Raw genomic sequence first — 26,574 nt, 5'->3', positions numbered from 1 at the left:
TGTTACAAGAATCGATTCAGTTGAAGAAAATAAGACGAATAAAGGTTAGTTTCATAAAAGGACATGAAGAACCATATGAGCTTCCCCAATTAGTCATTCCACCTCCTTTAGTCTTTCAAAGCTCTTTCTATCCTGTAATTTGTGTCAAATGGGAAGCATGTTACCTTCAAGAGGTTACTGAGAATTGTCTAACTTAGAGCTGCTGTGTTGTCACATTATTCCATCCTCTCAATGTGTTGTGCTCCGGAGAATATTTCATTGCATTAAATATCACTTGAACAAGGCCAAAATATTTCTATTTTATAAAAATGACCACAACACAAGGAGCTTCCCATTTGATACAGGCTATAATCATCATTATCTGATCCCCATTCAGATCCTTTCTGCATGGGGTAGTATACTAATGCCCTCCACTTCATTCTGTCCTTCCTCCATTCTTCTTCAAACACATTGATTCCTCTATCCTTGATGCACTCCTTCACTGTATCCTTCTATCTTCTCTGTCATCATCCCTTTGTGTACCTGTTTTGACATTCTCATAGTGTACCCAGACCACTTTGGCTTCTCTGAATCAGTCCTGTCCTGCAATCTCCTAACACCAACTCTCTGTCTTGTCACTACATTGCGTACCCTCTCACCTGGTATTTTCTGTGATGCTTCTCAGTAACCTCATTTCAGTAGCTTTGCTTCTCTTGGTCAGTGTGCAGAAACATATGTTAGTTTCAGTGTTAAATATGTCTTGTAGAGAACCTCCTTTCATTTTTCAGGCGCATCCTTGTCCCATACAACTTGTCCCGCACTCTGGTAGAACTTTGTGGGTTGTTTAATTAATATATTTATCTCTTTCTCCAATTTTCCATTCTCTGACAGTACTACCTAAAAATATTTAAAGCTGTTGATTATGTCCAGGTGTTCATTCCTGATCCTTATGTCACCTCTTCCCATTCTGTTTACCTTTGTCACTACCATTGTCTTACTTTTAGTTGTGTTTATCTTCATTCCAAAATGTTTATGAATTTATCCACTCTACTCAGTGTATTCATTTGGTAACTGAAAGATGGTCAACTTTTATATTTTTCAGGGCAACATCTGATCTCTGCTCTAGGAGAAACTCTGTTTAATTATCCCACAACATCCTGGTGGCTTGGGGAGGAAGTTTCTTATATTGAACTAGGTAAGAAAAGTTTGTTATAATGTTAAATACAGTTGCTAAGTCTTGTGAAAAACAGTGTTTGTTCATCCTGATGGCATGGAGAGGAAGTTTCATAGATTGAACTGGGTGATGATGATCATGGTGTATGGTCTCCTGAGAAACGAGTTAATTGTGCTTGGTTCATTTTGGTTGAATGCTTGTTAACATTCTCAATTTCTAGTTGCAAAATTTGAACATGATGATCTGATAATCCAAAATTTATATTGGACGCTTGCATTTTAGAAAAATAGACGTTAATACAAATTTTGTCTATCGTTGTAGCTGAGGTGGCAGTTAACCTGGGTGGGTATAAAAATTAAGTGTTTTAGATTACAGCTTTGAAGAACATGCAGTAGTTGTGATGTTGACAGAAGATTTTCTTCAGCAAAATCTATGTTAAAATCACCACAAAGTATTACTCTTGCACTGCTATTCCTACCGAAAATGTTATGAAGGACTTGATCTAATTTTCCTAAGAAAATCTCCACATCAGCATCTGGTGAACGGTACATGGTTAACAGAATTGCCCTTTTACTATAGGGAAGCTTAAATTCCACTGAAGTTAGTTCAAATTCTAGTTCAGAATTATTCTGACTTAGCAAAAATACAAACTCCCCCATGCTCTTTATTAACCTGACTGTAATTACTTGCCAGATAGTAACCTTCAGTATTAATGAGTTCAGGTCATTATCAGACCAATGTTCATCCAAACAGGTAAACATAATACCCTGTATTGAATTCAAAATTACTTGTTATTCTAAAATTTTATTTTTAAGACATTGAATGTTCTGATGAAATATTTTGAACTGTCTATTCCCACCCTCCAAGTTATTACCAGTATTTAATTCTGGACCTACATTCTGGATTGAAATATTATTGGGTTCAGAATGTAACACGTTTCCTGGACTAGGTAGTTCTAGGGCAGTCGTTTCGTGATCTTTACTTGTAATGATGTTACTAACTTGCTTACGTATTGCTTCCCCAGTATGTTACTTATTAACTTGCTTACATATTGCTTCCCCAGTCTATTCAAGTGCATGTTCCCCCTGTGGGCGGGGGCGGTAGAATAACACCCACGGTATCCCCTGCCTGTCGTAAGAGGTGACTAAAAGGAGCCCCAGGGGCTTTGAACTTTGGAGCATGGGTTGGCGACCACAGGGCTCTTAGCTGAGTGCTGGCATTGCTTCCACTTACTTGTACCAGGCTCCTCACTTTCATCTATCCTATCCGACCTCCCTTGGTCAACTCTTGTTCTTTTCCGACCCCGGCGCTATTAGGTTTGCGAGGGCTAGGGAGTCTTTCATTTTCACGCCCCTCGTGGCCCTTGTCTTTCTTTGGCTGATACCTTCATTTTTCAAGTGTTGGACCACTTCCATTTTTTCTCTCTGATTAGTGTTATATAGAGGATGGTTGCCTAGTTGTACTTCCTCTTAAAACAATAATCACCACCACCACCACCACTTCAAGTGCATGCCATGCCTCGTATGAGAAGTTCGGTTTAATTTACTGATGTCTAGTAGTGTAACATTTTTGAAATGACTACATATTTGCCTGAATTTCTCATTTGTGTCCTTGACAGCTTTTTTCACAATTGACCAGTCAGTTAAATCATGTCTATGTCTGTGGGGCACATTTTTATGGGTCAGCTTACCTAGAGTCCTTTTCAGAATACTTGCGGTCCGATGGCCTTAATTTCTCGCTACGTCATTGGTTCCGCCGACAATAACTATGATGTTGTTTGACGAGAGTTCATCAGCCTTCCTCAAGAGGGGTTTCATTACTTCTGAAAAGGGGGCACCTGGTTGAATAAAACCTGTCACTTCACTGTAGGCTTGCAGTTCTGCTAGATTTGCTGAAAGGCCTCGACCATGGCTATCACTAAGCAGTTTCACTTTCTTCTGCTTCTTTACTTTCTTGATCACGTTTTTTCATCACAGAACTTGCATCTTGGGAGAAAGAAGTGCTTCCTTGCTCTTCCCAAACTTCGCATATAGCGCTGTGAATGTATTTTGGGTAGACTTCAGTGACAGTAGGTACATTTAAATAGTTCAGGATAATTCAATGATAGTAGGTACTGTACATTTAAACAGTTCAAGATATGTGGGTGAGGTAAGAGTCTGGATCTGTGCCTTATTCGAATGGACACCAACATTTCATTCCACAGTTTCTCTTAAAATGAAGAAGAAGGCAGTAAAGTAGGTGAGTAATGATCAAGTATTTCACATTGTATGATGTGTATCTGATTATGCATTTGTTTACTTTTGTGTGTTTAGTAAGAACGTAAATTTGTGAAAAAGTAATACCCCTCTCCCAGTCCCACTCAGCAGCAGCAGCAGCAGCAGCTGCTGCGACTGCCACCACTTTGCAGATCGTTTGGAAGTTACTTCCTGGGTAGTCCTCATATTACTTCCCCAATGATTTGAAGTTGAATACAGTTGGTAAATTTTATGCTCGTCTTGTCTCTTCAAAATATAATGTTAAAATATTTTTTTTTTTGTGAGTTAAAACCCCTTTGAAATTAATTCTGACTTCCTGTTTATTTTTATAGAAGGCTGTGTGTAGGATGTTATCATGTCTGAACTTCTTTTAAATTTAGGGTGCCTCTCAATTGACTCCCACATGACTGGTATCCAAGTCCATATTTACACATATAATTTCTCCTCTTGTTATTCCTTCGCCATCTCTTAGAACTATCAAGCCATCTGGACATATATATTTTCATTATAGATTATGTCTTTCAGCCACGATGGGTCCCCTCGTGTTATCCCCGCTCCACTGAGCGAGGGAGTTAGGTACCCAATGCCGAACGTCTGCATCGAAGGAGACGCGGACCGCGACATTCCCGCTGTCAGCGACGGACGGGGCCGCCGCTTACAGAGTACATACAGGACTCACCTGAGCTTGCAACAGCGGGCTCGGCAGGAGGCTCGCTCCTCGAGGGAGCAATGCCAGAGGAGAGGACCGCGCGGGGCCGTCCGACTCCTTCTCGAAATGTTTTGTGATAAAACAATTTCGGTAATGATCCTTCCGCAAGTTCACCCACGGAAACCTTGTTACGACTTTTACTTCCTCTAAATAATCAAGTTTGGTCATCTTTCCAGACACATCGGAATCTGCGCGAAACAGATCCCGCGCACCGGTCCGAAGACCTCACTAAATCATTCAATCGGTAGTAGCGACGGATGGTGTGTACAAAGGGCAGGGACGTAATCAATGCGAGCTTATGAGTCGCGCTTACTGGGAATCGCCTGAAGCAAACTTTTTTCAACTCCAGGTATTTCAGTATTCTGCATATGTTTGCTTCCTCAAGCTCTGGTTGATGCGGCATTTTGCTCACAGTTAAACATTTGTTGTCCATAACCTTGCTTTTAACAGGAGTTAATGCAGTGTAGATTCTGCTACTATGAAGAGAGTCTCAAGTTGCTTTTGACAGACATCAAAAACAGCGACCATCGGGTGCTACCACATCATGCTTGACAACCGATAGAACAGAGTTTGAATTCAAGCGCTAAGGTTATATCTATATTTGCTATAAACAAAAAAGGTGTAGAAAAAAATTTTTTTTTTTTTTTAAAGATTGTGGTGTATTACTGTCAGGATGATCCTCGTAGCCATAATCAGAGAAATCTGACATGAGTGAAAACCAGAAGAATGAATTCACCATAATTGATTTTGATTTCATTCTGAAAGCCAAACATTTTATTGTCAACACCTAATTCAGCTAGTCAAGCATTTTATTAACATGTAATTCAGCTAACTTGTTTTGCAGCGTGGAAAAGTTATGACTAAAAATGGAAAATTTCTAAAACACAGCTGAATTGCTGGCAAACTGATAGCTAATACTTCGACACTAATTACTTTTAAGATATTTCCTGTCCCTTAAAATTGGCTTAAGTACTACTAAAGAGAACTGAGAGCTGCTTCTGTGAAAGGTTTTGATCACTTCATTTTTTCTCAGACACAACAAAACTGAAGCAATCTGAGGTCGATGAATGGGAGAAAATTGCCAATGAAAAGATCCGTGCTGCTGTTCCTGTCAGTGTAAAAGTGTATGAAGAAGGAGATCCAACTTTGGATGAGGTAAGGAACAGCCTGCTCTATTGCTGTAGGTAATAGTAACCTCAACAAATTTTAATTAATAATAATAATGTTATTGGCTTTACATTGATGTAACCACAAAGACGCACGCATGAAATGCTGTCAGTTGTGTACACTGTTTTATTTGCAAGTTATTTACACATATTCTACACACAAACTAATAAACTGCCATCAGAAACAAAGAACTACTACGAAGAATAAGAAGAAGACTGGAGACTGAAACACTTGCATGTCAGCCAACTACCAACGTAACAAATTCACATATTCGATTAACGATTTGCACTCATCACTCTCACAAAATCAACTCCAACTACTACAAACAATAAGAAGAAGATTTCTCCATTAGCCTGTAACAACACGAGTTCACGACTTCCATACAAGTCTCATTAAAACAACTCAACTTTACCATCAAGACTGCCTCTTTATATACGTTGCATGGCCAGGCTTCTAGAAGAATATTACATATGTTTTCTCATAATTTCAAGTCTCCAATAACCTATTTACAATAAATGGATTTTTCTATAACTTTCTGGTGCCAAAGATACATTGTTCTGGATATTACAGTGTGTTGCACAATATTGCAGCGGATTATACATCATATATACAGGTAATAATAAATTATATACTATTAATTATGTGTTCGTACATTAAACAAACTCGTATTAATATTCATACAGCAGATGTTTCATGACATAACCTCACAAATAATACGATCATCCGTACATAACTATGTAAATAATACTAATACTAAATAGATGTAAACAACTTCATAGCCACTCCTCACAAGTAATAATAATAATAATAATAATAATAATAATAATAATAATAATAATAATAATAATAATAATAATAATAATATTTCCATTATTTACCCATGGGTTAGAGAATATGTTTCCATGTTATACTAGTTCATTACACTTGCATCAATGTTCCACTAACTACTTTTACGGATTTCAAAGACGCCGAGGTGCCAGAATTTAGTCCCACAGGAATTATTTTACGTGCCAGTAAATCTACCAACACGAGGCTGACATATCTGGGCACCTTCAGTTATCACCGGACTCACCGGGGTCGAACATGACAAGTTGGGGGTCAGAAGGTCTGCGCCTCAACCGTCTGTGCCACTCAGCCCGGCTCAACAAATTTTACATGTAACTCATTCTCAGAAGAAAAGTAGAGAGAGCACGCACGTTCACAATAGTAACATTCAGTAGAAGTCCATTATAGCGAGAATTCATAACAACAACAAATTTACTCGCTATAGCAGATTGTCGTTATATCCAATTTTTCGTAAAAGTCCAGAAAAACCCGATATACATTAAATTCGATATGAAACTGCAATCAGTTTGTCCACAATTTGCGTTTTTGCGGATGATATTCACACAATAGTTTACCCATTTGTTATTCTTCAAAATCCGATGCTATTTGAAATTGTATGTTTAATTTCATTCTGAAAAAAATTATAGTATCACTCCAGAGGCCACTGTCCATCCCCTGGCAACTAGATCAACCTTGATCAAGTCCATCCAAGGGTTTTAGGTCTTCTTGCAGGTTTTTTCCTCTCCACCTGTCTCTCCAAACTTATTCTGTCTGTTCTTGGTAGGCTCCATCCTCATCACATGCCCATACCACAGTAGTCTGGATGTGCCGATTCGGTGTAATAGGGATGTCTTTATTCCGGCTTCTTTCCTTACCACCTCATTTCTTAACTTGTCCATCTTGGTCTTCTGGATGGTGGATCTAAGAAATTTCATCTCTGATGCTTGCAATGTTGATGAATCTTTTTGTGAGGGTGCAGGCTTCAATACCATAGGTTAATATTGGTATGAAATAGCTGTTAAACATCATCAGTTGGGCCGGTTTTGGAATCATGTCATCCCATAAAAGTGTTCTTACTTGTTGGTAGAATTCTGACCCCTTTTGCACTCTGTTTGTAATTTCCTTCCGGACTAGATTATCACTGGAGATTACACTTCCAGCGTAAGGAAAACTATCCATGCGCTCTAGCTGGTGGTCTCCTAGTTTTACACGTGCTGGACGCTCTTCTCTGTTGACTGCCATCACCACTGTCATGGTCTCGCTGATGTTGAGGTTATATTCCTGGAACTGGGATTTCCATACATTGAGTCTGGTCTGTACTTCGTCTTCTGTTTCACCCCAAATTATGATATCATCAGCAAAGGCCACTGCATTCAGTTCACCTATGTTTTCTGTGACGTTCGTCATTATATTGTCCATAACAGTGATGAACAGTAGTGGGGACAGTGCACTTCATTGTTGAACTCCACTCTTGGTCTCAAACCATGAAGATCAACCTTCCCCGATTTTTACACAGCTAGTACAGTCTTTGTACAACATCTGAATTTTCCTTACCAGTCCTTCAGGCACATTTCTTTTCATCAGGCACTCCCGGATCTTATGTCTTATAACATTATCATAGGCCTTTTCTATATTCAGGAATAGAATGACCAGGTTCTTGCCTTTCTCCCAATACTTTTCCATCAGCATGCGGGTGCTAAAAATTAGATCTATTGTTGATCTGTTACTTCTGAATCCATATTGTTCCTCCTCTAACTGGGGTTCAATGATGGTTCTCAATCTCCTTTCTATGATCTTCTCTAGAATTTTTAGCCCATGAGACAGCAGGGTTATTCTTCTATAGTGGGTGGGTTTCCATCTGCTACCATGGGCGCCCGCAGGATCTTTTCCAGTGGGGGCACAATTTTCTTGAATATAAAAACCAATATGATGTGAGCAACATTAAATTCTTTACAGAAATTTCTGGTTATAACAGATGCTAGATGACTGTCACTAAGTTCAGTTTATGAAATCATCTGGTATGATATACAATTGAACATCAACCTTTTTAGAATTACAGGGGGGGGGGGGGGGGGGTGCCCATGTCTGCTACCTTTCTTAAACAGGGGAATTATAATGCCCTTGCTCTAATCTGCAGCTATTTTGTTGTCTGTCCATACAGTATTTAGTACTCTGTGCAGCCATTGTATACCCTGGATGCCTGCTGTCTTCATGTCCTCATTCACTTTATCTGCATGTGAAGATTTTCATTTTGGCATAGATTTTAAGACTGTCTCAGTTTCTGTCCAGGTGATGGGAGGTTCTTCATTGTAGTCTTGGATTTCCAGTTCTGTATTTTGTTCTTGAACTAGTCTAGTCAGTAGGTGGTCGAAATGGTTCTTCAGGACTTCTCTCATGTCACTTTCTGCCCTAACCAGATTTCCATTTCCATCTTCAAGTGCCTGTATGCTATTCATTGGTTTCCTTTTACCTCTGATAACACTATACAGTAGTTTTTTATTGCCTCTGCTGTCTTCCTCCAGTTTCTGAGGGAATATATTCCATGCCTTGGTCTTTTCTTCTTTAATTGTTCTTTTAACATTCACTTTCTTGTTTCGGTATAATTGTTCTAGGTTACTGATCTTTGCCTCGTCTCTAGTAAGGTCCGGTTTATTTTTCTCCTGATCCCTTTCTTTCTGCAAAAGATTTCTTTCCCTGATTGCTGCTTTCACTCTTTCATTCCACCATGGTGTTTTCTTCTCCCTTGTTTTCATACTTGTCTTTCCACAAACTTCAGTTGCTTCCTTAACCAATGTGTCCCTTAGTCTGTTCCATTCTGCCTCTCCATTTTTCCTTTCATCTCTTGGTAACAGGGTTTTTATCCGGTTCTGATACTCAGTTCTCTTATATGTTTTCTGGAGTTCCCGTACTTTGATTTTTGGCATTTTCCTATTCTGCATTTTTGGCCTATAGAAGTTCCTCAGGTCCACTACTAATAGATGGTGGTCACTGTCAAGGCTCTCACTGGGTATTACTCTGACATCTGTTACCATTCTGTTCCTTTCTTCATCTGAGATTACATAATTAAAGTCTTTTGTAGTCCATCCCAACTGTATTGTGTTATCTTATGGCTCTGTCTCTTCTTGAACCAACTATTTTTCGCCACAAACCCATTCCTCATACAGAAGTCAAGGAAATGTTCACCTTCTATATTTCTCCCATCATATCCATGAGGTCCCATTACGTTCTCATATCCTGTTCTATCTGTCCCAATCTGTGCATTCAGATCTTCTATAATGATTACTCTCTCTTTACTAATTACTTTTTCAATACATCAAGTAACTTGTTCTTATCCTCTTGACAACATCCAGTTTGAGGTGCATACACCAGTACTAAAGTTAGTTTTACTTTCCCTAAATGCACAGTCACCTTTATTATTCTCTCACTAACATACTGAATGTCAGCAACTCCTTCTAGACCTTTACTCATGTGAAACCAACTACATTCCTCATCTCTAGCCCCAGTATCATTAATTTTCTCCTTTCCATGAGGTCCACTAGTTCTTCACATTTTCCTGTGAGACTGAATAAGTTGATGGACCCAATCGGTGTTAGTCTCCTCCGGGAGTTTTGCATTTTTGCGGGACCCTTTCTATCATCAGGCCGTAAACCATCATCCCTGACATGAGTCTGCTCATGCTGACGTCTTAATTTAGTTGATAAATGTGTTCCGAGACTCTTATGTGTTTTGAAAGCAACTACAAATAAGCTCTTTTACTGGCTTGCTAGGCCGAATGTAATTAAGGATTTTCTTTCGGGGTTTACTCCCTTAGCCTTTGAGGATCCCTCCTCATCCCACAACGTAGTGGGTTCCATCTGTACTACCGCCGGAGGAATGGGTTGCCTCCTCCGCCAGCTCCACCGTACTGAATCATATTCTCCGCTTTTGCTGCTGTTGAGGTCTTCACTCGTTACCCTGAGCTGGGACCCTTTACCAGATGTTACACACCAGGTCAGTGTGCTCTGGGAGTCACATAGGCAAGAGTGCCACTCCGTGGGCAGGGCTACCTCTAAGAGGGTCTCTACCTGTTACCTGTTTCAACTGATTTGTAAAATCTAAAAATGGTAATTTAGTGAGATTGTGATGATTTTGGATTACTGTATATTTTATACAGGAATGCTTTAACATAGAGAAAAGCCATGAAGATAAAGACCTTCCTCCTACAATAAATATCGGACAAACAGACAGGGTTGGTTCCAGGCAAAGGAACGCGTGAGCAGAATTTGAACGTTTGATAACTCATCAAGAAGGCTAGGGAGTTCAGCATCCAAATGTTTGAGCTTTGTGAATTTCAAGAAAGTCTTTGACAAGATGAAATGATCAAAGCTCTGGATAATTCCTATCAAAATGGGGACACCAAGGCACCAAGTGAACCTGATTAAGCAACTATACTCTTCAAATACAGTTATCCTTGCGTCTTATGACGCCCGTTTGGATATCTTCTCAACTGCTACTGGAGTAAGGCAAGGGTGCTTATTGCCTCTACGATGAGCACATCATCATGGAGGTTCTCAAACACTGGAATGATGGCATTGCAGTTGATGTTAAGAAAATTAGCAATCTGTAATATGCTCATGACATTCTGATAATAATCAAAGATGAGCATGAACTAGAGATGTGGAGTCTAGAAAATAATCTGAGCAGGGTCTATGGACTCAAAATTAGCAGTTCAAAGACCAGAGTAAAGACCATCGGCTGCTTTGAATCCATTGATTTACCAAGCTCGATAGCTGCAGTCACTTAAGTGCGGCCAGTATCCAGTAATCGGGAGATAGTGGGTTCGAGTCCCACTGTCAGCAGCCTTGAAGATGGTTTTCCGTAGTTTCCCATTTTCACACCAGGTAAATGCCGGGGCTGTACCATAATTAAGGCCACGGCCGCTTCCTTCCAACTCCTAGGCCTTTCCTCTCCCATTGTCGCCATAAGACCTATCTGTGTCAGTGCGACGTAAAGCAAATAGCAACAAAAAAAAAAAAAAAAAAAGAATCCATTGTCGCTTACACTGGCAACTACAAGCCTGAAATCCGCAGGCACATCAGAATGGCGAGAAATGCAACAGCAAAGCTGATTTGCATCTGGAAGAACACCTGTATCGCCATCAAGACTAAACTTAAGATTGGAGGAGTCAGTATCCAGTATTTGGGAAATAGTGGGTTCAAGCCCCACTGATGGAACCCTGAAGATGGTTTTCCGTGGTTTCCCATTTTCACACCATGTAAATGCTGGAGCTGTACCTTAATTAAGGCCACGGCCGCTTCCTTCCCACTCCTAGCCCTTTCCTGTCCCATCGTCGCCATAAGACCTATCTGTGCCAGCAACTTGCAAAAAAAAAAAAAAGATTGGTGTGAACTCTCATCTTCCCTATCACAGAGTATGCTGCAGAACTTGGACTGTGAAGAAGGTAGCAGACCACTGAAAGACTGATGCCTTGGAACTGTCATGCAATAGAGACTGTGATATAGATGTTGATTCCCATAGGGAATCTGAAATATTTATTCCGAATGAGTAAATCTATAATACCAATATAAATGGTCCGTTATTGGACATTATAAATTTTCCAGCTAACTCATTCCTGGTTGCCAGCGTTTCGCCCTCGTGTGCTAGGCTGGGCTCATCAGTTGGTACCTAGCACAGCTACCAAGACGCTGGCTAGTGCATACCGTGGAGGCCACTGCGTAAGCTAATTGAAGCCACCGACAGTGCCAATGCGCTATGAGACACTTTGTCCCATTATCAAAAATTGATGCCTGCATGACCATCAGATGATATAGATGTTGATTCCCATAGGGAATCTGAAATATTTGTTCCGAATGAGTAAATCTATAATACCAATATAAATGGTCCGTTATTGGACATTATAAATTTTCCAGCTAACTCATTCCTGGTTGCCAGCGTTTCGCCCTCGTGTGCTAGGCTGGGCTCATCAGTTGGTACCTAGCACACCTACCAAGACGCTGGCTAGTGCATACCGTGGAGGCCACTGCGTAAGCTAATTGAAGCCACCGGCAGTGCCAATGCGCTATGAGAAACTTTGTCCCATTATCAAAAATTGATGCCTGCTTGGCCATCAGATGATATAGATGTTGATTTCCGTAGGGAATCTGAAATATTTGTTCCGAATGAGTAAATCTATAATACCAATATAAATGGTCCGTTATTGGACATTATAAATTTTCCAGCTAACTCATTGCTGGTTGCTAGCGTTTCGCCCTCGTGTGCTAGGCTGGGCTCATCAGTTGGTACCTAGCACACCTACCAAGACGCTGGCTAGTGCATACCGTGGAGGCCACTGCGTAAGCTAATTGATGCCTGCTTGGCCATCAGATGATATAGATGTTGATTCCCATAGGGAATCTGAAATATTTGTTCCGAATGAGTAAATCTATAATACCAATATAAATGGTCCGTTATTGGACATCATAAATTTTCCAGCCAACTCATTCCTGGTTGCCAGCGTTTCGCCCTCGTGTGCTAGGCTGGGCTCATCAGTTGGTACCTAGCACACCGACCAAGACGCTGGCTAGTGCATACCGTGGAGGCCACTGCGTAAGCTAATTGAAGCCACCGGCAGTGCCAATGTGCTATGAAACACTTTGTCCCATTATCAAAAATTGATGCCTGCTTGGCCATCAGATGATATAGATGTTGATTCCCATAGGGAATCTGAAATATTTGTTCCGAATGAGTAAATCTATAATACCAATATAAATGGTCCGTTATTGGACATTATAAATTTTCCAGCTAACTCATTCCTGGTTGCCAGCGTTTCGCCCTCGTGTGCTAGGCTGGGCTCATCAGTTGGTACCTAGCACACCTACTAAGACGCTGGCTAGTGCATACCGTGGAGGCCACTGCGTAAGCTAATTGAAGCCACCGGCAGTGCCAATGCGCTGTGAGACACTTTGTCCCATTATCAAAAATTGATGCCTGCTTGGCCATCAGATGATATAGATGTTGATGCTGAGAGACCAGAAGCAATGGAAAAATTGATCATGGAGTGAAAGATTGACAGCCGAAGATCCAGAGGATGTGTACCGTCACGATGGGTGGATCAACTCAAGAACCTAACCAGAGAAAGCATGAAAAATGCGATCCACCATGCTCAGGTTAGGGAATCCTGGAGGAGAACTGCCAACATGCTTTTGAATCATGATATCACCACACCCTTACGTACGGTTAGAAGGTGAGGTATGGAGAGGGAAAATGAAATGGCGTATGGCTTTTAGTGCCGGGAGTGTCTGAGGATAAGTTAGGCTCAGCAGATGCAGGTCCTTTGATTTGACTCCCGTAGGCGACCTGCGCGTGGTGATGAGGATGAAATGATGATGAAAACGACACATACACCCAGCCCCCATGTCAGTGAAATAAACCAATGATGGTTAAAATTCCCGACCCTGCCAGGAGTCGAGCCCGCAACCCTTGTGACCAAAGGCCAGCACGCTAACCATTTAGCCGTGGAGCCGAACAGGGAGAGGGAGCTGTCTGGCGAAGGCTGTGAAGGTATGCTCAGTTTGATTCACCACCCAGAAAAAAATCAGAAACAGAATTTCCACTTCTGGCCCTGTGGTTCACTCGGTCTACAACAAAAATAAACAGTTTAACCCCTAGGGCAAAGGTGTCCAAGAATAGAGCCAAACACTCTACCCTGCATAGTGCCAAGGTTATAGAGTGTGGAAATCTGTACCTTCCACTCTTCTAATGGCTTTCATAATCTGCAAGGAGATGGCTTTGCTGGGTTTTGAGGATACATTTACTTTGTACTATACACCAATAATAATAAACAACAAATCTTGTTTGAATTTCGTATTGTCATTGTATTTTGAACGACTGTGTTAAAAATGAAGTTAAGTAGTGTTAATAGAAGATGAATTTGATGAAGTGGTTAATTTCACAGTTGAACATTCTCACAGTTTGTTTTTTCAGGCTCACACTCGTGGACTGCCAGATGATCATGTGGGTCCTGTACGTGTAATCAATATTGATGGCATCGACAGTAACATGTGCTGTGGCACTCATGTTACTAACCTCAGTCAGCTTCAGGTATGTTGTAAGATAGATTTCATTTACTTTATGTTAAAACCCTGCCAATTAAAAGCATAATATAAAATTTAACATTTCAAATGTTTAACAAGTTGATCCTTTGATTTAGCACTGGATGATATTTTTTATAAAGGTTCTGTGTCAGTTAGATTTGAAACAGGAAGGAATCAACCAGAGAAAGTAAATGCTGAAAAGAAAAAAACTTATGAGCCAACAGTTGAGTCTTTCAAGAAGAAAAAAAAAATGTAAAACATATAGAAGTAATATAACTTCTAATGGATCTCATGAGTTCTAAATTCTTTTTATCTTTTCGGAAACAGTTAGGACTGTTTCAGTCTCTGGAAGATGAAGTTGTTTAAGTAGTACTGAAGAAGTCATCCCAGATAATAATTGTAAACCATCTTTGAAGATATACCGAGTCAAATGGAACTATGGTTGAACCTGAGTTATACATTTATCAAGGTGAATGAGGCACAGCGTTCAGTAACATGTACAATGAAACTTTGTTAGTGCGTGAATTAACATGTTTTCCCACTTAGCATGTCATAAAATCAAAGTCCTGATTCTCATCGTATTAAATCTATATAAAAAATACCTCACTTACGAGGGTAATCCCAAAGATAAGGTCTCCTATTTTTTTTTATAAATACAGAACTCTGTTCGTGTGGCTGTTGGTCACAATATTGTGAAGAGTGTTTTCTGCGCTCGCATATAAACATGCGCACGCCGCGCTGAGGCACTCAGTCTTGGCTTGGCAGCCGTTGAGAATGGAGCTCCCATTGGATGTTACCGCAAAGTGCGTGCAGTTATTCGGTTTTTGAACGCAAAAGGTACTGAACCGATTGAAATCCATTGCCATTGGACGGAAGTGTATGGTGAGTCATGCATGGATCTCAAAAATGTTCTTAAGTGGTGTAGAAAGTTTGCAGCCGGTCGGACTGAAATTCACGAAGAACAAAGGAGCGGGAGACTGTCAATTTCCGTCGAGACAATCGTGAATGTTGAGCAAATCTTGCGTGAAGATCGCCGAATCACCCTGGCTGATTTCTGTACTTTGGTTCTTGAGGTTTTCCGAAGTGCGTCTCATAGAATTTTAACGGAAAAGTTGAAATACCAGAAGGTGTGTGCAAAATGGGTGTCACGCATGCTGACTGAACACAACATGCGGCACGAGTTGATTCTTCCCACGCATTTCTTCAACACTTTGCAGCCGAACAGGATAACTTCTTGGACTCAATTGTCACGGGTGACGAACCCTGGGCGTTCCACTTTATACCTGAAAGCAAGCAACAATCACGCCAGTAGCGGCATCCCTCTTCGCCAAAGCCATGGTAATTCAAGCAAACACAGTCTGCCGGTAAAGTCATGACAACTGTGTTTTGGGATCGGAAAGGGGTATTGTTGGTCGACATTATGCCTGCTTGGACCACAGTTAACGCTGACAGGTACTGTGAGACCCTGAAAAAACTCAAGATGGGCAATTCAGAACCGGAGAAAAGGAATGTTGAGCAAGGGCATAAACATTCTCCATGACAACGCTCACTTGCATGTCGCCCGGCAAACTGTTGCTCTCCTGCAACAGAGTCAGTGGAACATCACCACCCACCCAGCCTATAGTCCCTGCTTGGCGCCCAGTGACTATCACTTGTTCCCTAAGTTGAAAGAACATTTGGCTGAAAAGCGATTCAGCACCGACGATGAGGTGAAAGATGAGGTTCACAACTTCTTGAACAGCATGGCAGCGAGCTGGTATGACATGGGCATACAAAAACTGTCACAGCGCCTACAAAAATGCATCGACCAAAATTGTGATTATGTAGAAAAATAGCTAAATGTTCAAGCTGTAAAATGATGTAAACCATTGTAGAAATAAACAGGTCTAGGTATTTATTTAAAAACAAGGAGACCTTATTTTTGGGATTACCTTCGTATCTCGTCACAAATTTTTGTTATTACCGCTTAGAACAGTCACATTCTTTCTAGATGTGAAAATGATACTGTATTGGTAATGTGATTTACAACTCAGGTAAGAGCCATCGCCACAGTTGCGTGATTACGGGAAGAGGCCTTCCTGAACCTCAAAGGATAAGTTGCACTTTCGGAGAGCAAGCCGTTAGCCTCAGGAATGTTAAGTTTTGCTTGCCGGTTAACAGCGAGATTGCTAAATAGCAGAGTGAGCCTGTTTGTGTTTATATTTCGCATTCAATTTAGAATTGCAAGTTGTACGCTTCATGACCGTATCGATGAGTGTAATCAACAAGTAAAATTAAAGAACCACCTAATCGATACTTTAGAAGGTAGAAAAATGTATTTTGTGTTGAGTGGTACAGTGAAGTGTAGGTAATATTTATCGCATGATACGGTAGCCTATATCTGGATTAGGAAGATAATAGTGTGAAATTGATTAGCATGGTGCATATTTGTCTTGCGATAGCCTAGTTATGGATACAGAAATGTTGTAAAATTCCTTAATAATTAAGACAAAATTAAAATCTGTCGGTAAGTGGAGTGGCATAAGCGCGCAGAGGTCACGAATGTTGAAACTCGCACCTTCGAGTTTCGACTCGATCACTCAAGTTTGTCAAAGTTTTGTTCGATTGAAAATGGAAGTAATTTCTGGAAGTTCGACATTGTTCAGTGTAACCCCCAGTTCATCATCTAAGAGTGTGACCAGAAAATAATGTTTAATAACCCATTGCTTCAAAATAAAAGGCTTCTACCAACATTTGTTTTAGAAAGAGTATGATCTGCAATAATACTTTGATATTTTTGTTGGCCCATCTACTGAGCCTTTATTGAAGTGCTCATTTAATTAATCAGTCATTTATTCGAATGTACACAGAATATTTCATTTTTATTAAGTACTAGTAACTGACAGGAAACATCTACATTCAGCAGCATATGTCGCAATTTCTGCAGGAAGCGTGGAGCTCGGTTTTGTTTGCTCGCCAACTAAGTTTGGAAGGTGGAATTTCGACATGACGCACTTAAAGCCGAACAAGGGAACAATAGAACTCCAACGGAGAACATTTCGGATGCCCGGGCAAGAGGCTAGGGTCTCTTATATGAGATGTTTGAAGTAAGCGTCAGGTACGCGATGTGTTGAGCCATTGAAACGATTGAGCCACCGTCGATATGGCGAGGCATTGGTCTAGGGAAGAGGTGGCCCCAATCGAGGATACGACGGCGTCTTCGAGGACGAGTTAATAAAAACGATGACTGCGTCAGTTAGTTACACTACTATTCGGCGAGATTCTGTGCAGGTAACATCGTAAGAAGATTTTATTTACGCAAGTGATCGTGTGCGGAACGTTAGATTTTGTTGGAAGACACTCAGTCTGCATTTGATATACTAAAGTTTTCTAATACTGGGAGAATGGCATTTAACTTACGATTACCAAAGGGAGAGAACACTTCCATTTAATCATTTCAAAATGCATAGTAGCCTGTCTGTGTAAATAGTTTTCTGAGGGCGTAAACTTTAACAATTTCCAGTCCAGCCTTTTATAAATGGCAAATATTTGACCCAGTTACGGGAGTAGATAAGCGAAGCGGTTCTGCGACTGAATGGGAACTGATTTCACGGTCGGTGGAATTTACCCCCGGCTGTAGTATTCTAGTAACCGGCAGATTGATCTACGCCTAGTTTCTACATCGTGAACGAGGGGATGTTTTAGATGACATCCAGAAGCAGAAGCAGCAACGAAAAATACAACATCACCTTTCTACCCCTCAATGGAGACAAAAGGACTGATCCAAGCCTTTTCTGAAGGCAGCATCGTCATCGATATGGCTGGCTAAAAACGAGATGGGGTCGGCTGTCTCCTGAAGACGGGCAGCCATAAGTCAACGTAACAGATGAGTACAGAGTTTTTAATGTAATTATGTGGGTGTGAACGTGTTTAATGTTGCCAAAGGGGATAGGTTAGTTTGATATTTAATTTCTGTAGATGTAGCTTTGTTTGGAAGGACTATGTCCTATTTAAAGTAAATGATAGGTAGCTTGTTAATGTAAACATAAATTGTAACATAAATGTGGACCATTTGCATTAGGTCGCAGCTAGCTTTCTTACATTTTATTCTGATTTATTTAGCTGAGTGGTTAGCGTCATGTCTTTTACAGATCAGTCTTTTTTTGCCTTATATATATTTTTTATTTGTTTGTTTGAATATTTGAGGCACAGTGTACGTCTCGGGGCTTAATTGTAAGTGTAAATAAGGAGTCAAATTAAAGTCAGGAAGGACTAGATTAAAGTAATTTTAATGGGAGCTCAAAGTGTACGGAAACATGCCGTCACGTTTTCTGGGATTTATTGCATGGTGTTGTGAACGAGAGTGTGTTAAGACGGTGGAGTGTGGATCCACGAAGCTGTTAGCGTCATCTTCACGACTGTTTTGTATATCTGGGTTGTAAATTAGTAATTGATTCACGAGTTCCACGAACATTGTTTCGTATTTTGAGTTATGACTATTAGAATAAAATTTCTGTAAAATTTATTATTATTATTATTATTATTATTATTATTATTATTATTATTATTATTATTATTATTATTATTATTATTATTGTTGTTGTTGTTGTTATTATTATTATCAATGTAATATTATCAATACGAGTCTCTCGCGATGTAGGATTGAGATATTTCAGTAACTTTCTGATGTTCAGACATGATCGATTGTCTGTATGGCAATTTCTTAGTTTCAGTATATCATATTGCAGAGTTGGCCACTTGTTTACTTTGTGCGCGAGTGCATTGATTTGTGACCAGCGTGGTCGTGTTTCTTTCATGCAAGTGAATGTTAGACGACGTCCTTCATATTTCTTCAGTTTTACGCAACCTTAGGAAATGAGATATTATTTTGTGTGATTTTGCATAAGAGGATGCGTTCTTCATCTGAAAGCCCTGCATTTTCCTGATTGTGTGACTTGCCTCGGATAGACTGTTGAGTAGCGGGTGTAAAGGGTTGGACTCTGTGCTTTTGTTATTTGCTGCTTTATTTTTGGGAGACGTGGATCTCCACTTTGAGTCATTCCGCCGTGTGTTGACGAGGGTGATATGTTTGTCTACCGAGGAGAGTTTTATTTGAGCGGCCTATACTTCGTGATTTTATTGTTTCTGTCCATGTCTCTACGGTTGTTTTAGTTGACAAGAGTTTTATGTCGCGACATTTGTTCCGGATTTTCTTTTATGATATAATCGCGCTGAGGAATTTTTTGTGTCATGTCATCTTTTCCAGGATACAACGTTGAATTAGATCCTTTTTTTATGTATTTGTGTCACGAAATTTCATTTCGGGAATTCACACTGATTGTGTGTGTGATACTGTAAAGTCCACCTGTTTATTGATTTTGTGCCATGTATTTATTTTTTAAGGAACCTGCGTTGAATAGGAAGTGTTGCTTAAAGTGTAATTATGTTTCCTTTTATTTCCATTGTGGCTTTGAGTGGATGCGAGTTGCGTGAATGCCGCATGCTTTCCTTGGTGAACCCTGGAAAATATGATATCATGTTTTGTTTCTTTGAATGTATATATTGCCATTTACATGTTTTTGATTTGTGTGGCTCCGATCCACATTGTTTGTAGTGCTCATGAGATTGCTCATGACTCGAGATGTATATTTTGTGCGTAGGATGTTTTACCACTCAGCGTGTTATATATTGTACAGTTAGGTTAGTTTTGTCCCTCCTTTTGCGCATTAGATCACGTCTTTTCTTAAGATAAGGGACCCCACTGCAATGTCAAGTGTGCGGAAATGGGGAATGTACTCATCTACAGTTAAAAGTGTTAACAAAAAAATAAAGCCAGGAGCATGGTGCGAGCACAAAGGCCCATGTATTAAAATTAATGAAACTTCAAGATTTAATTTGATATGTTAAGTATGTGTGTTGGCATACACTGTAAATTTGTAATATATTTTGATTCTTAAGATGGACTTTATCCAGCTGGAAAGAAAAAATAGTCTGAGTCTTGTAAATCTGGATCATTTGATACTTTAATATTTAAAAAAAAATATTTATCTTGTTTATTTTTAATAAACAGATTTTCCTCCAAAACTGATGTCACGCTTCGCCTTGCTTGATTTGTAATTTTAATTGACCTCACCGTGTCCGTATTTAGTTATGTTCCCCATCAAGATCCAGGGTGTATGTATTTTTAGGGCATTATTTTTATCATATCTCGGACTCAGCACACCTGGGATCGGCTGTGTAGTCTGGGGCAAATTACCTTGATGGTAAAAGCAGGGACAGTACACATGTTTTCATATTTGTTGTCTGTGTTTTTCACACCTTTCAGTGTACTGGTACTTTTTATATTATAAACCCCAGCAGAAAAAGATTTTTCATATTTGTTCTCTTGTGTTTTTCACACCTTTTAATACTTTCCGCTCATCTTTAGAAATGGTAGTTAGGTAGTTTTCACTGTACCCGCAGATACACAACGTAAAATGCCCTCATGTTGGAAGAAATCGTACGTAGTGTTTCCAAATCACTTTTGGATAGTTTTTATTTGTATTTTCATTTGTATGTTTTCTCCCTTAAGACGTTCTTTTTCCTTATCCCTTGCAGAAACGTCTTAACGAAGTTTCACTGTATACGGGTTTGGCATTAAATAGGTTAATACGTCCAGTTTGCAACGTTGTTGATTTAACACCCAATTTTTAAATATTTGTTTAAGATAGCATTTCTTTTACTGATGACTGTGCAAAGTGATCCTAAATCTCGAGTATTTCAATGTTTTATGTGGATTATTGTCTATTTCTCATATAAGTTCTACTTTCTCATCCAGCGTGTAACTTTTCTCATTCTGGTCAGTATGGTAAATGTTAGATCTCGGCATCATGTTGATGTGTCTTGTTTTCATTGTCATAAGGCAGCGGGAATAGATGAAATTAGACCTGAAATGGTGAAGTATAGTGGGAAGGCAGGGATGAAATGGCTTTATACAGTACTAAGATTAACATGGAGTGTTGGAAAGGTACCTTCAGATTAGACAAAAGCAGTAATTGCACCTATCTATGAGTAAGGGAACAGGAAGGATTGCAACAACTATCAAGGTATCTCGTTGATTTGCATACCAGGCAAAGTATTCACTGGCATCTTAGAAGGGAGGGTGCGATCAGTAATTGAGAGGAAGTTGGATGAAAACCAGTGTGGTTTCAGACCACAAAGAGGCTGTCACGATCAGATTTTCGGTATGCGCCAGGTAATTGAAAAATGTCTGCGAGAGGAACAGGCAGTTGTGTTTATGTTTTGCAGATCTGGAGAAAGCATATGACGGGGTAATGAGGAAAAAGATGTTTGCCATACTGGGGGACTATGGAATTAAAGGTAGATTAAAATCATTAATAATAATAATAATAATAATAATCGTATGGCCTCAGCTACCGTTTGCAGACATTTCGATTTGACGCCATCTGGCTGTCTGCTCGTCAATTTCGACGTTCCGGTTTACTCTGTCTGCCATCTAGCGGACCTAGAGTAAACCTGATCTCTCTTGGGCGTCTATGGCTGAGATTTAATTAATTTTGTCGGGTAAATACCAAATGTATCACCAGAGATCTTTTACATGCCGACATCATACGACATGGAGTGTCGAATGGACTTTTTTCCGCCCTTCAAAAATCCGACTACCTCTGCTGGGTTTGAACCCGCTATCTTGGGATCCGGAGGCCGACACTCTACCACGGACCCACAGAGGCAGCTTATTAAAATCATTCAAAGGCATTTACTGTATATTGACAATTGGGCTTCAGTGAAAATTGATGGTAGAATGAGTTCTTGGTTCAGGGTACTTACAGGGGTTAGACAAGGCTGTAATCTTTCACCTTTGCTGTTCGTAATTTACATGGATCATCTGCTGAAAGATATAAAATGACAGGGAGGGATTCAGTTAGGTGGAAATGTAGTAAGCAGTCTGGCCTATGCTGACGACTTGGTCTTAATGGCAGATTGTGCTGAAAGCCTGCAGTCTAATATCTTGGAACTTGAAAATAGGTGCAATGAGTATGTTATGAAAATTAGCCTTTCAAATACTAAATTGATGTCAGTAGGTAAGAAATTCAACAGAACTGAATGTCAGATTGGTGATACAAAGCTAGAACAGGTCGATAATTTCAAGTATTTAGGTTGTGTGTTCTCCCAGGATGGTAGGGTAATATACAGTAGTAAGTGAGATTGAATCAAGGTGTAGTAAAGCTAATGCAGTGAGTTCGCAGTTGCGATCAACAGTATTCTGTAAGAAGGAAGTCAGTTCCCAGACGAAACTATCTTTACATCCTTCTGTTTTCAGACCAATTTTGCTTTATGTGAGCGAAAGTTGGGTGGACTCAGGATATCTTATTCATAAGTTAGGAGTAATAGACATGAAGGTAGCGAGAATGATAGCTGGTACAAACAGGTGGGAACAATGACAGGAGGGTACTTGGAATGAGGAGATAAAGGCTAATTTAGGGATGAACTTGATGGATGAAGCTGTACGCATAAACTGGCTTCAGTGGTGGGGTCATGTGATGCAAATTGAGGAGGATAGGTTACCTAGGAGAATAATGGACTTTGTTATGGAGGGTAAGAGAAGTAGAGGGAGACCAAGACGACGATGGTTAGACTCAGTTTCTAACGATTTAAAAGATAAGAGGTATAGAACTAAATTAGGCCACAGCACTAGTTGCAAATAGAGAATTGTGGCGACGTTTAGTAAATTCACAGAGACTTGCGGACTGAACGCTGAAAGGCATAACAGTCTATAATGATTATGTATGTATGTAATGTATGTATGTCGTTTTCATAACCTGCTTGCAGTTAAAACGGCAGCATCTCCTATATCCTGAACACGTCTCGTAATCATTCTACTTTAGCTTTATACTGCGTGGATGAACTAACGCTTTCTCCTCAAATTACTTTTGACAGTTACCTACACTTGTAATTTTTTTCCCCGCAGCTCATTCAGGGTTTGTGTTCTCGTGTTTGTCCTTGTCTCTTCTTTCTGTTGTTCCTTCTTTCCACACTGACGTGTCCTTGTTTTTGTTCTTATGTACAAAGCCAGTCCAGGAAGTAAGTGTTGATGAACAGGAAAAGAAAACATAATCAGTGGATAATGGTCTGCATTTCTTTGGATTCAGTGGTCCAATATCTACTTTTATACATATGCACCACTAGTGTTTAAATACTTGTCATAGCATGGCAATCAATATTCATTTGCCGCCAAAGGCCCAAATCACGATTTAACCACCATTTGAAGCGTAGCATCACTGTCAAAATATATAATATAGCAGTATAGTATGTTTATTTGTCTATCAAATCAAATGCATGTATACACATTTTAATTTTGGACATTTCTTACAGCTATGTGATATAAAACAAATTATGTACACTTTATATTGCAATCTTATAATTACAGTATTTTTTTCAAAATGGCGCCCGGTAATGACGACGTAGTGTTTTATTCTCCGAGTAAATTAACCGTAAAATGTGACGAAAAGTACGGAAAATGTCGAAGATTAGTGAAAAATGGAATGTTGTGTGATTCATGTGATCGATGGTGGCATTATAAGTGCGGAAATTGCCCTAGAGACGTAAAAACTAATGAAAATATTGACTGGATTTGTGAGCAGTGTGTTCGGAATGTTGTTGTTGGGGACGGCGTTGACGAAGCACCGAAAACAGTCGATGAGGAATATAAAAGTGCATTAGAAATTATAAACATTCTAAAAAAGGACAATGAGACTCTTAAAGTTGAAAATCAAGAATTAAAAGAAAGACTGCGATCTCTAGAATTTGGGACTGACCATTCTTCGAGTGATATACCGGTATAAGTAACAAACTCGAGCACGTGGTGTCAAGTAGTTCGTGGATGGCCGGCTAAGAAGAAATCTACAACTGAATTTCCGGAAATAAACATCAGAAATAGGTTTTCTGCGCTAAATAATTTAATTCTGGAAGAAAGTGATCGCGCGCGTGAAACCAAATCATCGTGATCCCCTGCCGTTGCCGTGCCGAGTTTAAAATTTAGGCCTGGAATTCAGATTCAAGACCCAGTTAGGCCTAAATCAGCAAAGGTAGCTGTGTTTGGTGATAGCCAAGGAAGGGGAATTGCGGGAGTGATTAACGACGAGAATATAGCAGCAACCGGAGAAATATATCCAGGAGCTTCTATCAGCAGTGTTGTGGAAAACGTAGAAGCAGCAACTAGGAACTTCGGGAGCGGCGATGCAGTGCTTATCATCGGTGGGACGAACGACGTAGCTCACGACGACGCCAAGAATGTAAGATCACAACTTAAATATACACTAGGGAAGTTGACCCACACTAACGTTTTTTTAGTGAACGTGCCCCACAGGCATGATTTGAGTACAGACTCGTGTGTGAACATTGAAGTGGACAAGGTCAATACAGATATTGTTAAAATTTGTAAACATTTTCGGAATACTCAGGTTATTGAATGCAGCAGTTTTGGGAGATACTGTTATACAAAACATGGCCTCCATCTAAACAATTCAGGTAAACGAAAGATAGCAAATATTGTTCTAGATTTTATTAATCTTAAGATATGTACTGTAAAACAGGCAACTCCCTTGAGTTATAATACTGACCAGGAAAACTAGTAGAAAGAGCCAGCTGTACTTCAAGCTGGCTCAGTCAACTAGAAAAAGAAACTCAGGATAGTAAGGAATTTCAAGTTACCCAATTGCAACAGTCAAGTTTTAGGGAGGAAGGGGGTCTGAGATTGCTCTTGGTAAACTGTCAAAGTGTAGTAAATAAACAATTAAAATTCGGTACATTGATGGAATGTTATGAGACTGATGTTGTGATAGGAGTGGAATCGTGGTTGAAAGAAGGGGTGGGTAATAGAGAAGTATTTCCAGAAGGGTACACAGTCTATCGTAGAGACCGAGGAGAAAAAAAGGGAGGGGGGATGTTTATTCTGGTGAAGGAAACTTACTGTTCACATGAATGGTTTACCGATGAAAGGGATGAAATATTAGGGATAAAATTAGTTTGTGATAATATGAAGGAGGTGGGAATTATAGGAACATACAGGCCTGGAAGAGAGGAAAGAGACATGGAAATCTTTGAGAAAATAATAGATTATACTCGTAAAAACAATAATGATATGGTAATAATTGGGGGAGATCTAAACTTGCCTGAAGTTGAATGGAATGGAGCTGCAAGTGAAGCCCATGAACAGAAACTGGCAAATAAGTTAATTTGGGAGGGAGGATTTACACAAGTAGTACAAGAACCGACTCGTCTCAATAACTTACTAGATGTATTCTTGGTTAAACCATGGTAATTGAAGGAATAGGAGACCATAAGGCTGTAATAATGGACGTAGGACTCGTACCAAAAAGGCTTAATAAGAGGGTTACACAAGACAAGAAATTGTACAGAAAAACTAAAGTTGATGAATTTGGGACTTACCTTAAATCACAATTCAGTTGTTGGATAAGTGAAGGGAGTAACGTGGATACACTTTGGGCTAAATTTAAAGGAATCATTTGGGAAGGAGAGAAGAGATTTGTACCTGTTAAGAAGGGTAAAATGACCTCAGACCCTGTTTATTATACAAGGGGAATAAGAAAATTAAAAAGAAAATGTAGAATAGTAAACAGGAAAATCAAAGAAGGTAGGGAGAGTAGAGAAACTAGAAAACAGCAAATGAGGGAACTGAATAGAGTGAAAAAGGAAGCAAAAGAGAATTATATGCATGGCATACTTCAAGAGGGTAATGACCACAAAGGGAAATGGAAAAAGCTGTATTCATATATCAGGAATCAAAAAGGAAAAGGAATCCAAATTCCTACAATGGTGGGAGAAGGGGGTGAACACTATTTAACAGATACTGAGAAAGCAAACCTATTTAGTAGGGAATTTAGAGATTCAGTAGATGATTGTCAAGAGTTGGAAACCGAAACAGAAGATAGAGAGGTAGAGAGACAGAGGGAAACAAGAAGCTTCTCATTCACAAACGAAGATATTTTCAGAGAAATCCAACTGCTTCAGCAAGGAAAAGCAGCAGAAAGTGATCAAATTACAGGGGAGGTATTAAAGACAATGGGGTGGTACATAGTGCCTTATTTAAAATTTCTCTTTGACTATGTCATAAATAATAGTGTAATCCCAAAGGAATGGAAGGAATTATAATAATACCAATTTATAAAAGAAAGGGTGATAAAAGGAAACTAGATAACTACAGACCAATCAGCCTGACCAGTATAGTTTGTAAAATACTGGAGAGTTTAATATCTAAGTACATCAGAGGGATATGTGATGATAAAAATTGGTTCATGAGGAGCCAGTATGGATTTAGAAAGAAATTTTCTTGTGAGGCACAACTGGTGGGATTTCAGCAGGACATATCAGATCAGTTGGATTCAGGAGGTCAGT

The 26,574-nt window shown here is 39.6% G+C and overlaps 1 protein-coding gene across 3 annotated transcripts in view; it reads left to right on the top strand.

Moving 5' to 3' along the window:
* Positions 1-26,574, top strand: part of LOC136874196 (alanyl-tRNA editing protein Aarsd1) — a 142,002-nt gene that overhangs the window by 55,596 nt on the left and 59,832 nt on the right. For all 3 annotated transcript variants that reach the window (XM_067147808.2, XM_067147810.2, XM_067147809.2), the window contains exons 4-6: positions 1,082-1,174; positions 5,151-5,272; positions 14,072-14,188. In XM_067147808.2, coding sequence (XP_067003909.2) covers positions 1,082-1,174; positions 5,151-5,272; positions 14,072-14,188 — 332 coding nt within the window. The remainder of the gene's footprint in view (positions 1-1,081; positions 1,175-5,150; positions 5,273-14,071; positions 14,189-26,574) is intronic.

This window comes from Anabrus simplex, chromosome 5 (assembly GCF_040414725.1).
Source record: "Anabrus simplex isolate iqAnaSimp1 chromosome 5, ASM4041472v1, whole genome shotgun sequence".
In the NCBI taxonomy this organism is placed as follows: domain Eukaryota; kingdom Metazoa; phylum Arthropoda; class Insecta; order Orthoptera; family Tettigoniidae; genus Anabrus; species Anabrus simplex.
The sequence above is the reverse complement of the archived record's forward strand: the minus strand, read 5'-3'. Positions and strand labels throughout refer to the sequence as shown.